The 14050-nt window shown below is 36.5% G+C and overlaps 1 protein-coding gene across 1 annotated transcript in view; it reads left to right on the forward strand.

The window, feature by feature from the left end:
- LOC144659818 (BBSome complex member BBS5-like) overlaps window positions 1–14050 on the forward strand; it is a 32826-nt gene that overhangs the window by 5111 nt on the left and 13665 nt on the right. Inside the window, exons 6-15 of the mRNA XM_078520341.1 lie at window positions 810–890; window positions 1681–1727; window positions 2118–2220; window positions 2379–2411; window positions 3120–3215; window positions 4162–4224; window positions 4323–4406; window positions 6868–6918; window positions 7657–7743; window positions 8050–8073. Coding sequence (XP_078376467.1) covers window positions 810–890; window positions 1681–1727; window positions 2118–2220; window positions 2379–2411; window positions 3120–3215; window positions 4162–4224; window positions 4323–4406; window positions 6868–6918; window positions 7657–7743; window positions 8050–8073 — 669 coding nt within the window. The remainder of the gene's footprint in view (window positions 1–809; window positions 891–1680; window positions 1728–2117; window positions 2221–2378; window positions 2412–3119; window positions 3216–4161; window positions 4225–4322; window positions 4407–6867; window positions 6919–7656; window positions 7744–8049; window positions 8074–14050) is intronic.

The following is a 14050-nucleotide window of genomic DNA, read 5'->3' on the forward strand; positions in this document are numbered from 1 at the left end:
GCCGTTTTGAGTGATTTGGAGCTTTTTTAGCTTGTAATAGACCTTAAAAGGTCAAAAACGTCTAAAAAATGGGTTTTTTTGGAAAATCTCCAGGAGTCAATGGGTTAATTCAAATTCATGTTGCTGTTCTATTTACATCTAATATAGTTACTGTACCAAAATATACCGGTCCCCATGTATTATCATATTTAGAATTAGTACTAATTATAAGTTCGCCATAATGGGAATATTTTTTTTATTCAGTATTTTGCTCTGTATTAAAACCCTAATTTTTGTGAATAATTTGTCAAACCAGGGGTCATTGCTATTTTTACAATGGCCATGATTTTTTCGACCAGACTGTGCATTGATCCATGCACTTTAATTGTAGTTGCTATTGTGAGTTTCAGCTGTATTACATGTAATTTAATTTTGTGATACTCAGGGAGGTACAATAAAGTTGACTTAACTGTGTTAAACTAAAAAATACCATATAAGGCCATGTTTACACTTAGTGCCTGAGCACTGGTACCTGAGCCCTGAGCACCGGCAAAAATTAGCATTGTGTTCAGACACAAATCCAAAGTACACACAAGTATCAACCTTATACTCGGGCACAGTGTAGGGCACAGTGCCTGAATTATGGCATGGGTACTTGAAAACAATAGCACAGGACTGTATGTTCACATAAGTGCCCATACATGTATATGCTTATAATAGGTTTATATTATAAAGAGAAATTAGATCTAAAAACTCATTCACTTTCAGCTAAAATTTTGAATTTTCATAATTTTCATGATAGTTTGTTTTTAATTTTCAATAATATTCAGAAACTTCGAGGACAAACAGAAGCCTTGTATCTATTGACAAGATGTAACAACACAAGATTTGAGTTTATCTTCACAAATCTGGTGAGTAGTGAAAAAATAAGTTGAGAACTGTCCTACTCCTTGGAAGTTTTAAGCAGAAAATGTGAGTTGCAAGTGAACCAGTAACTAAAAGGTGTTTTGTTTTTTGCTAAGGCAATAATAATGAAAAAAGAAAATCAAAATACAGGTAATCCATAAAAACTAAGTATAAACCTTAGCATAAAGACAATTGCGAAATCATCTTTTTGGATTTTTCATGGTATATATTGCAGTTAATTTTTGATCTCAGTTAATTTCTTATTTCAACAAGTAAGTTTTTTCTAACTAGCCAATTTTTAGGGTTATGATTAGGGTAATTGGTTAAGTTTACAAATAAGGATGGTGGAAGGGGATTCAAGACAGAGGGGTGTCGAATGGTAAATGCAAAACCTTGCGAGACGGTGAGACTGACATCTTTTCTGCAAGCCCGAGACCTTTTTAAAATTCAAGACAATGAGACCCCTGAAATTTGGCTAAAATTTTGCAAGACACACATGTTTTGAAGGACCATTCACCACCTCAAGACAGTGAGGGAGGGAACTGAGGTGCCTTAATTTTAATTTTCCACTTCTTAACAAATTAGTTATTAAAGAAATAAGCCAGGCTAATAAAATCAACTAGTAAGAAAAAACGAACTAGTTGTAATTAAAAATAAACTACCGGTAATAAAAAAATTAACTGCAACATTTACAAAGTCATGTATTACTCACTGACAGTACTGTATAATATATTTCTAAAAGAAGTATCTATCTCGCTCATACATGATGGTAACCTTTTGTTATTTTTATGCCAGGTTTCTGGTAGTCCCAGGCTATTTACAACAGTAATTTCAGTTTTCAGGTATGTTTGAATAAGATTATACATTGTAGTTACAGATTTATTTCTTTATTACTTATTGCAGTTTTCAGTGAAATGCGAACTCTGAAATTCAAAATCCAACTTACGATAATTGTGTTTTTCGCTGCTGTCAATCATAATTATGGCAACTGCCAACGAACCATGAAAAACAAAAACAAACAAAATGGAGCGAAATCTACCAATCACAACTGAGAGACGTGACCTCTTGATCCGGTTGAAGAGAACTTCTGTTTCTAAAGAGATCCGCTCAGATGATTGACGGCAGCAAAAAGCATAAACCGTTGGTCCAGGATTGAATTTCAGAGTTTGCATTTCACTGAAAACTGCAATAAAGTGAAAAACAGTTTTAACTTAGAAGCTTGTTGTTTCTAGGGCATATGAATCATCAAAGCTTTATCGTGATCTAAAGCTACGTGGGGCACTGATCCTCAATAAACAACTGCGTCTATTGCCATTGGAGCAGGTTTATGATAAGGTAATGAATAATGTTTTTATTACATTCATTTTTTCCACCACTGTGGGAGTAAAGCCTTGTTAAGAGATAGAATTGAGTTTTATTTTAAGCTCAAAATAAAATACAGATGTTAGTGAGTAATAAATTATTAATATTCTCAATTACTTTGTTCCTGATAGATCAATGGTGTCTGGAATCTATCTAGTGATCAGGTACAGTGTTGTTGGCTTTCTTTTCTACTTTTTTCTTTTTGGTATTTTTTTTAATTTTTAATTTTTTCGTTGGTTTTCTCTGCTGATCAAAATCTTATTGCCTCCCACCCTGTCATTGCATTAACAATCAGTTAATTGATGAGGAAAAATTATCATCGACAACATCTTGATGGGTTCGACTTGCCCCACTGTTATTGAATGCTACTCTTGGAATGACCTTCCTTTATCTAGACATAACATGCCAACTAGAAAACTTTTTAAAAAGCACTTTTACCAGTTTTATTTTACTCAGTACTGTTTCATATCTCTTACTCTCTTATGTTAAGTTTACTTTTTTATCCTAAATTATTATTGAAATTAATATTTAAGGGCATCAAATTAGATTTTTTAAATTTTGCCCTTTTCCATTCCTCTTCTATTTGTTTTGCTTTGTATTAAATCATTGTAATTGTGGAATGGAATTCTAAATACATAAAATGAAAAAAAAATTAAGATAAGTTCTCAGAACTAACTTGAAAAGAAATTATATTTATATTCCTGGATTTTTAGTCTTCAAATACAAATGTACATAAATCTTGGTAGCTTTGGTGTTTGTTTCATTTCAAATTTTCTTTTAACATGTCAATTATTTAAATTATTTTCACAAATGTGACAATATTTTTGCTTTGGCATTGTAAAGTTTTTAATTAAATGTTGTTGTTGTTTTAGGGTAATCTTGGCACATTCTACATCACTAATGTACGCTTGGTGTGGCATGCAAACATGAACGACACATTCAATGTCAGCATTCCTTATTTACAAATGGTAAGAATTCAACACTGTTGGCGTCAGTGGGGACCTTTAGATAAGAGTACAAGTACAAGAACAACTTTCCTATTTCAAATGAATCCAGTTATGTTCCCAGCACTCTCGCTCTTCCCTGTTGCTGACCAGCTAAAAAGGAGACTACTTGTATAAGACTGGCATAATAACCTCTTACTGACTGAGCGTGAGGGCCTTACTGGGGAGTATTGGTTCAAAGTCGTGTCAGTACAGACTAGGCACAGTGAGGTCCATACAAAAACGACCAAGGACCAATATTTCCCAGTACAGCTCAAGGAAGCTAGGTTAGCTGCAGTACTAAGTAGTTTATTATGTGGCACTCATTTGGGCTGCAAATTTTGAATATGCCGGCTTACGTAAACAAAAATACATGGCTTATGACTGTTTCTATGGAGGCGGTCCATATGGCAAAATCCCGACCAAGAATAACGAACCAATCACAGCGCTTGAATTTACCACAAGACTGCCATGCCATATGTGGTAATTGAAAGCATGGGACCAGGTTTTGAAAAGCTGTACATGTACTCATTCTCATACATGTACTTCACTTTGGAGGTCCCTAATGGCTTCTATAGTGCTTTTAAAATATTTTTAATGGAGAAAAAACATGGTTAATAAACTCAGTCTGGTAGGTGCTGACCAGTTATTGAATTAGGGCTCCAAGCATAGCAACATAAATTTGTAGAATAATAAAAATGTTTTTTTACCAAGGTGACCTCATCAGGGTGACCTCATTGGCATCAGCGTAGCTGCGAAAATAGCCAACTGGTCTACCTCCTGCCTTCTTTGGAGACCCAGGGGTGGTTATTGGGGGAGGGAAATGCAAAGAAACAATGAAATGACTCAAACAAATTAATTAGCGTTTTACATTTATAATTTTTAAACATACATTTAAATTTGTTTACCTGTTGGTTTTAATGCATTTCAGAAAACAGTTAAGATACGTGATTCCAAGTTTGGACTAGCACTGGTACTGGAAACATCTCAACAGGTAACATTACAAAGCAAAGCATATTGCATGTAATTAAGAATATTCATCAGATGATGTTTGATTTTGTTTCTTTGTTTGTTTGTTTTCTTTCAATTTAGAGTGGAGGATATGTTCTTGGCTTCCGTATTGACCCAGCAGAGAAATTACAAGAAGCAGCTAAAGAAATCCAAAGTTTACAAAAGGTACTTAAATAAACAGTAGCCTCCATTTTGCAGACATAATCTGTTCCATGAAGCGAGCAGTTTTCCGAGAGTGAAGCTTGAGGAAAACTGTGACCTTCAAGGAACAGAATGATGTCCAAGTACAAATATCAGTGCATATTTTTGAAGCCAATATACAGGCTTTTGTGTTTTATTATCCTTCAAATATTTTTATTCAAGGCCGCTCATTTTGGGAGACCTTTTCTCAAAGGTTTAAATGTCATATACCTTAAAGGTCAAATGAACAGAAATTTCAAAATGCCATTTTAACCAACCAAACGCTAAAACTATCCATTATTGAGTAAAATTAAGAAAAAAATTTGCTTTCCGAGCCTTAAAGCGTGAATTACAGCAAAAAATACGAAGATTTCCGAAGGCTTCACGAAAACGTTTTTGAATGACTGCGCACTGAAATGGAAGGAATGGAACGAGTTTGTGACGTCATAATTGGTGTTTTTGAAGACGACCGCAGACCGATTTCGCAGACCGCACCGACACCAACGTCAACGACAACGTCTGGTGCAAAATGAATTCCGGACGCATTCTGCTTATTTATCGCTTTAAGAACTAGCTGCCGCTGAATATTCAAAGAAAGCGTTCAACCCCAAATAGAAAAACCAAAAATTAGCCGTTGTGGCTGACGTTGTCCCAAATACGCAGAATTTCGTCATTTCACGTTGTTGTTCGGCAGAGAACGACTTTGAAGTGTACCAAAATTTTAAAACGCACGTGCATAGTTAACGCGCATGCAGAACGGCTTTGAAGTGAACCAAAATTCAAAACGCACGTGCATAGTTAACGCGCATGCAGATAATTCTGCTCATTAACGTTAAATTTTTTTAAAGAATTTTTTACATTTAGAATTTTTCAGTGTAAATATTGCATTTTACTTATTTTTAATCACTGTAATTATGTTAAGACGTTGGTGTGATATCCGAATGGACTTTTACCGACGTAATAAAATGTAGATGTAGATGTAGATGTAGATGTAAATGCTAACGAGAAAGAACAATAGCGGATTCCTGATTTGTCTTCATACCAGCGTGAATTCAAAACGACAGCAAACAAAACTTTAAGCTATTTTTGTACTTTAGCTATTCTATTTAAAAAAAATGAGCCTCTCCAAACAACAACCAACAATCAATCCACTGAAAAATGGCCGAACAGAACGAAATAACTGCTTGAAATGTCACTAAACACATTTTTTTAGTTTTTACGGTGCAGTCTGCGGAATCGGTCTGCGGTCGTCTTCAAAAACACCAATTATGACGTCACAAGTTTTTATTTCCGACAATTTTTCCGAGCACTCTACGATTATGACAACCTAAAATAAGCATTTTTCAACTTGCAATATATCTCTCGATGTAATGACCGATTGCTTTGAAACTTTGGGATATGTTTAATTGGCTCTTAATAAACACATGGGCAAAAAAATAACAAAAATCGAAATTTCTGTTCATTTGACCTTTAAGGTTACTATTTTTAGCGACTAATAATTTAAGCGATTTTTTCTAAGCAAGATTTAGCGACTATTAAATTTAGCGATTTTCCGAAAATTAAAAAAAAAAAAATTAATATATAGCTGAGATGCAAATAAATGTTCGGTAATAGAACAAAGTCGCTTAAAATTGAACGAACATTATCATTGTCAGAAAGAACAAATTGAATTGCAAATGTTAGAAAGTGGGTCCTCGTCAGGGAAATCAGTCATATTCTCCACGATGCTGGCGATCCCAGCTCTCTCCCAACCTTCTTTAATTGTAAATGCCCTGCCTTTTTTATTGTCATTATTATAGTTGAACAGGGTCACTATATTTAAATCTGACCGAGACAAATTTTAGCGAGTACTAAATTTAGCGATTTTGGCCCAACTCGCTAAAATCGCTAAAATTAGTAGCCGCTAACAATAGTAACCTTAAGGTAGTAATTCTGTTGGCATTCAAAAATGTGCTAGTGATTGCTTAAAGGAAAAAGGGCTTTGAAACCTACATGTACTGGTATGCATACTTTAAATTGTGATGGATTAATTTAGCATTTTCAGTGCTCCTTGATTTATGTTCAGTTTTAAGTGGAATTTAATTCACAAGAAGTATTATAGAATTGTTTATATTCAGACAGCCACGCACCAGTGGATCCTACCCATAGTCTATAGGTCTGTATAGTTATACTAACTTTAACTTGTCTTAACTGTTCTCCTAAACTGCATACTCCACCTGAGCAGTTCAACTGCCAAACCGCAAATCTTTGGGCACAGCTCCTTCAAGTGCACATAGCAGCTAGGTGTGGCAGAGATCATGTTTGTAACATGTACAGAACTACAAAATTAAATGCACTTTAATTTGTACTTCTGAAAAATTTGATATTGAAGTTCTTTGATTGTGTCAGTTATTACTCAACTCAGTTATTATTCATCTCTCATCTGGATTTGTGTTTTATCTTGCAGGTTTACAGTGCTAGTCCAATATTTGGAGTGGAATTTGAAACAGAAGAAAAGGTTCATACATTTTCTTAATAGCGACTCTTTCCAGGGTGTTTTGCCATTTCAAATCCTGAGCTGAATTTTTATTGAGTTAAATGCTGTGAAAAATAATTAACTCATGGACTGTGAACTGATAAATAAGGAATTATTGACCCTGCCATGTTATAGTCAAGATTTGAATCTTTGAGACGTTTGATCTGGAATCAGTGGGATCAAGAAGAGCCAATTGTGTGGAAGATGCCACTGTAAATTCCCATTTATTTTTATTTATGTCTGGTAACATTCTGTAAAAGTGTACAGAACTTCATCATCTATAAACAAGTACCGGTAGATGTCAAAATCTGCAAGTGCATCTTATCTCCTTGACTGCGAGCAGTTTCTTTCTTTTCCTAGCACATGATACGGAAACATAAATGCCAATTTGAGAGCAAGCAGGCCATGAGAAGCACATGGGGGCTTTTGTTCTTGCCTCACCCCCGTCCCCCCCTGCTTAGAGCTTACTTAAATTTCTCTAGTATTTTGATGTTTTGTTGTTTAGTCATGTACAGTCAACTCCTGCCTTGTGGACACCCTGCTATTGCAGACACTCGCTATTACGGACAAAAGCCAGATCCCTGGTGAAAGAGGTTTGACTGTAAATGACTCTCGCTATTACAGGCACTCGCTATAACAACCACTGAAGGACACCCTGAGCGTGTCTGCTATAACAAGAGTTGACTGTACATATTTTGTATTTTTGTTTCGACTTTTTAGCCACAAGCAGTAGATGAGGTGACAGTTGACCCAGTGCAGGATGATATTGAGATTGTTAATGACGGAGAAGGCACTGATGCCTTTGCAGTAAGTACAAATTACATTCAAAAATTCTCAGCCCATTCTATGTAGGGATTATAGCTTTTTGCTTAGATTAAAATGATATAAAATGTTGTCTTCACTTTTTCTTCTCTTATTTTTAAACTGACCAGTTTGTCTTTCTGGCAACTCAAGACAAGTCTACAATGTTTCTCAAATTATTTTACTTTACAAGCCATCACATCATGTTTTTGTGGTGTCTGGTACTTTCTGCCTCTGTACATTTAAAAAAAGCAAAACATCAAGAGATTATTGTTACCAAGATAAATGTGTGTTTTTTTCTTCCTTTTCTAGGCCTACTTTGCTGATGGCGATAAAGTAAGTTTGAAACATTTTGTTAGGTTTTTGCGACAGTGATTACAGTTGTAGCTTCATGTTACATTTTGCAGAACTGTTCTGTAGTAACATCTTGTCACAGACCTGAATAATTATCTCAGTTCTGTAACATCTTATGTGTTATGTACTCCCACTCCCAAACCCTAATAATGTTTATTTTTAGCCCGTCTCTCTTAACTTGTGCTCGATTCTTCCCTGACAATAAAATACAATACAATACAATACTTTATTTAAAGTGGGAAACATGCTTAGCTTAGAATAGCTAGTTTACAGATGTTCCACTAAAATAACAGATAAAAGAAAACTAAAATAGAATCTATAAGAATGTAAAAATATATAATCTAAAATCTAAAATGTTTAAATGCACTACTTAAAAATATTATTGTGTCTACTATGTCAAAAATGCTATATATAAAAAAACAATTTACATCTACTCGGCTAAAGAGTTTAAAAGTTTACAGTGCGTATCCTTCGGACAAATTCATTTTTACCAACAGTGGCCCTGATTTCATTTGGTAGCTTGTTCCATATTTTTGTGGCAAAGTAGCGCCATGACTTTAGTCCGTACTTGGTGGTATTTACTTTTGGCAAGGCCAACATATTTTCACCCCTAAGATTGTAACTACAACTTCTTAATGAGACTAGGTTCTTAATGCTAGGTGGGGCTTTGTTACTTAGGTAGTTATTTATAGTACACAACATGTCCTGAATTCGTCTATTTTGCAGTGTCTGGGAACTCATTCGTTTCAACAGTTGTTCGTATGACGATATCTTATCTTTAAAAACATAACGTAATGCCCGTTCATTGACTTTTTCCAGTTTTCTGGTGTTTCTTTTCCCGCAATGGTGCCAGACTTAAGAACAGTAATAAAAATGTGGTAAAATGAAAGAACGATACAGCGACTGTTTTGTTTTTAACGGTAAAATGTTCTTCAGTCTATTAAGAGCATTAACTTGACTGCTGACTTTTCGACATACGATGGCAACATGGGCGTCGAACTTTAATTTACTATCTAATGTCACCCCTAATAGGCTGATCTGGTCCTTAATAGGAATGTAAATATCGCCGGATTTAAGGCTGATTTCTTGAGAGTTTTTGCCGAGTACTATGGCTTGATACTTGTCCGGGTTTGCTTTCATACCATTTTCTTTGAACCACGTAGCTGCATTGTAAAATGAAATATCTGATAAATACTAGTTATGCAACGCTTTCGAGTGGTATACTATGGAATATCCCACGAGTCACTTGTATTTTCTCGGTATACACACGAGCCTTTAGGCGAGTGTGTATGCCAAGAAAATGCAAGTGACAAGTGGGATATTCCATAGTATACCACGAGAAAGTGTTGTGTAACTATTTTATACCATGCCATAGAAAATACGCGTACTAAATTTCGTTGAGAATACAATCGCAGCGCACGATGGGAAGGTTGGGTTGAATACCGTTGAATATACAACGGCTTTCCTGTATTCTGATTGGCTGTATTTTCTATGGCATGGTATAAATATCTGATATTTGACCCTGTGTAAAATTACTTGAGCACAAAAATTCCAAAGAGCAGCAGAGTCCTGATTTCTCGAACCTACAAGGGAAATGAAAATTGGTTTCGAGAAAATCTTGGAGTTTGAGGAACTGGGTGTTGTAGTGTTCAACCGAGTGAAGGGAAATAACTTTTTGAGACTCCACTGTAAGTATAACAACCATTTAGATATGACACAGCCCTCGCTACACCATCAGTATGGAATTTTTTGAGTGAGATCTCAGGCATCTTTTCACTCGGGAAATGGGAAGAGAAATAGTTCTCTGTAGATGTACTCATCTCTGTACACACACACATATACGGGGAGGGTTTTGGCACAAATCGAGACAACTCGCTCGGCTCACCCGGGCTCGCCTCGCTCCTTGTCTCGATTAGTGACCAAAACCCTCCCCGTATATGTGTGTACAAAAATCGCGAGCGGCACCCAAAATCTCTGCGGCTTGAGCGCTCACAAATATCAAGCTTAATTGCTGTGCCAGAAATAATTCCTATTGAACAATTGCTCTTATTGATTAAACAGGAATGGGACGAGGACGATCAGGATCTAAGGTCACGAACATGAAAAAATATCGGTGCTTTGTAACACCAATGTTAGGAATAATTAGGCTAAAAAGCGAAAAAGAATCAAAAAATGTCATTAATTTATCAAACGAGTTTTTAGAAAAATTAAAAAAACTAGACAGCAGTGTTGTCGCAAACGTTTTAACAAGCTAAACAAAACTTGCACGCTCCGGTGAGTGCATAAATTATTGAGTGTAATGATTCGATTTAGCGCCCGGGGCGCTTATTTACTTTTGGCACCTCGAGGGAGGGCGCTTATTCGAGACAGGGCGCTTATTCGGGACAGGGCGCTTATTTAATTTTTTGAGAAACAACCAAATGTATCTAACAATAACAGGAACTGTAACAGTTAGAAATTGTTAAAAGTTCAGTTACTTTTAAAATAATTGTTCATTTTAGTAGTAAATATATTCATGAACTGTACGGTGAACGGTCAGGAGTTTATCTAGTTGACGTCAGTGACTTCAGTAGGGACAGTTATCCACAATAGGGGCACTTATTAGAATAGGGGTGCTTATAAGAATGGGGGCGCTAATAAGAATGGGGGCGCTTATTGGAATAGGGGCGCTTATTTACAAAAACACATTCGAAGGGGGGCGCTTATTCGAAAGGGGGCGCTTATTGGAAGGAGGGCGCTAAATCGAATCATTACGGTAACACAGGAAGTCATTGTTTACCCTGTGCCAATTGCGTGGGAAACCCCCTTGACGTAATCTAATTGGTTTTTTTTTTCATCTTGAATATTTTTAGCCGGAAAACAACTCAAACTCTTTGTATGTGTGTTTTGAGAGCTATGATTTATTCAACAACAATATTTAATTTGACTAACATGTAAATATACCGTGAAATATTGAGCTAAGAACTTTCTAGCACATAAAATAACAATATAAGATCACGGTAATTTTATTCACCAGGCGTCATTACTATTTTTAGTTAATAGGTTATTTCCCGATGTAATGACGTCTTTTGTGACCAATCACAGTTAAAATTATAACTTTATATTATTCACATAAGCTTTTTTGTATTACACAAACAATTATGGCCGATGTATGGAGACGTTTATCAAACCTTTTTAATCGAAAAAAGAAGCAAATACGCAGCTTACGGACATGAATCATTTGGAAACGACAAACTAGGATCTGATAATAATATTTTACATCAGCTATTCGTGCCTTCGCTTCGCGAAACCTTAGCAATTACGGACAACAATCAGATGCTTGGTCGTGAAGTTTGGTCGCAAGGTTAAGTATATCGGATGCTTGTAGACGTTTTTCAAACATTTTTCGATCAAAATTAAGAAGATTTAACTCAGTTTATCGACATGAATCATTTGTAGATGTCAAACGATAGCCTAATACAACTAAAGCGTTTGCCAAACTTGACCAAAATTTGCCAAGTTACAAGCCAAAACAAGTCATCACTTTGGAATGCAATCGGTTACGCGTAACCCGAATTGACCAAAATCAGCCAAGTTCTCAAACTTGACAAAAATCGGCCAAGTTAAAGCCTAAACACGTCATCACATTGGAATGCCAATGGGTTACGCGTAACCCGAATTGACAAAAACTTGCTAAGTTCACAAACTTGACAAAAAACTTGTCAAGTCATCAAAGGACAGACGCCGCGCGGCCATGAGATGTCCGCCGTTGTCAAGGAACAATGTACCTTGGATACCGTGGCCATAGATGTCCGCCGTTGTCAAGGAACAATGTACCTTGGATACCGTGGCCAAAGATGTCCGCCGTTGTCAACGAACAATTTACCTTGGATACCGTGGCCATAGATGTCCGCCGTTGTCAACGAACAATTTACCTTGGATACCGTGGCCATAGATGTCCGCCGTTGTCAAGGAACAATGTACCTTGGATACCGTGGCCAAAGATGTCCGCCGTTGTCAACGAACAATTTACCTTGGATACCGTGGCCATAGATGTCCGCCGTTGTCAACGAACAATTTACCTTGGATACCGTGGCCATGAATGTCCGCCGTTGTCAACGAACAATTTACCTTGGATACCGTGGCCATAGATGTCCGCCGTTGTCAACGAACAATTTACCTTGGATACCGCGGCCATGAATGTCCGCCGTTGTCAACGAACAATTTACCTTGGATACCGTGGCCATGAATGTCCGCCGTTGTCAACGAACAATTTACCTTGGATACCGCGGCCATAGATGTCCGCCGTTGTCAACGAACATTTAACTTAGCAACTGAATAAAATTATTTTACTTAACACACTTGTAATGTTTATTGATTGCTTCAGAGTAAAAAAAAAAATGAAAATGACATCATTAAGCTATTTTTAGCGGCAACGAGTCATAATTGATATCACGTGCATTAAATCAAAAGAACAATAGTTGTGCACGTGTAAAACAATAGATTTTGCATTCCAGAGTGCTTAGAACTCAGATTTTAGCACACAGGAATGAAAACAACTTACAAACGTCTAAAAATATCATTCGGGTAATCCCCCGACTTTGTACACCCACGCACACACACAAAAAAATTTGCATGCCGCTGTGGGTCACGCAATTTCTCGCTGTTCGCTTCAACTTAATTGTATTTTTTGCACACTCAGATTTAATCCTTTCGACTCGGCTGAAAGTCACTTTAAGTGCGCTGTAACCTTTTATTTTGCCTCGTTCAGGCAATAAACAACATCGCGGGTTATGTATCGAATATTTTTTTGACACTCGGGCGTGAAATATTCAAACACAAAGTAAACGACAAGATGAGCGCAGACAATCATTCTTTTATAAAATGAAAAAATGTTTTATTGGACTGAAATTTTATTTCGAAATGTCGGTGGCGCTTTCGAGAAGTTTTTTTTTCCAATCTTTTGCGTTCTTCTCTTTTGATTTCTTCCCGAATTTTTCCGATGTCTGGCTGGAGTGAATTTGTTTGTTTTTTTGCAAAGTTTGAGCGTAAAGTATCTTTAAGTTGGCGATATTTCTGCATTTCTCGTGTGATCAGTTGAAACTCTTTGTCAGAAACAAGATTATCATTCAGAGCTTGTGAGACAGAGCTGTTTATCGAGTCATGTTTTGCAACAGCCAGAGCGAGGATTCTTGAGTGCTTATTAACTTTATGTTCAAGCTTTTTGTTGATAACTGACAGGCCAGTGGAAGCTGCGCCAGATATACCTGCTACTGCTGCAACAGGCACGCCGATAACAATTCCAACACCAGTAAGTGAAGTCGCAACAGCTCCAGAAGACAGAGCTGCCGCCACGGCGCCAAGACAGACCACGGAATAGTGAATAACTTTCCGGACTTTTTTATATTTTTTTAACACAAGCCTGTAATGCTCAGCTTCAGCGGATATTTCTTTTTCAATTTTACTTATTTCAGTCAGCCGAAAATTCTCGGCATTTGTTGGGAGGCTTGGATAAAGTTGTGTTTCTTCGCGATCACCATAAGCAGGGGCACTCGGGAGAACATTAGCAGATGACATGGTCGTATACATAAAAGTTATTTTTGTATTTAATTTAATTCAATTCCAGCTCATATGTAAGATTTGAGCCGTTAAAGTTGAATGGATTTCCATTCTCATCTCTAATCGAAAGAGTCAGAGATGATACATTTTCTTGAGCAGAAACGTCGCGCAAGACGTTAAGATGTGTATTTTGGTAATAAACTTTTTCATACGGTTTTCCACGTATGTCAAAAAACGCTAAAAGGCTTGATGGCTTACCATTTAGCAAGCTTTGTTGCTTGTCGATAAGGTCACAGTTGATGAAGTAATTTTTAGGATTTGAAACATTATTTACCTCAATTGTTTCAAAATATTCCTTTTCAATACTTGCGTAATTCTCAAACCCAGGCAAATTAAAGAACTTAATAAGACTTCCATTCAG

The sequence above is a fragment of the Oculina patagonica genome, chromosome 7, assembly GCF_052425735.1.
Source record: "Oculina patagonica isolate OP01 chromosome 7, crgOcupat, whole genome shotgun sequence".
Lineage (NCBI taxonomy): Eukaryota > Metazoa > Cnidaria > Anthozoa > Scleractinia > Oculinidae > Oculina > Oculina patagonica.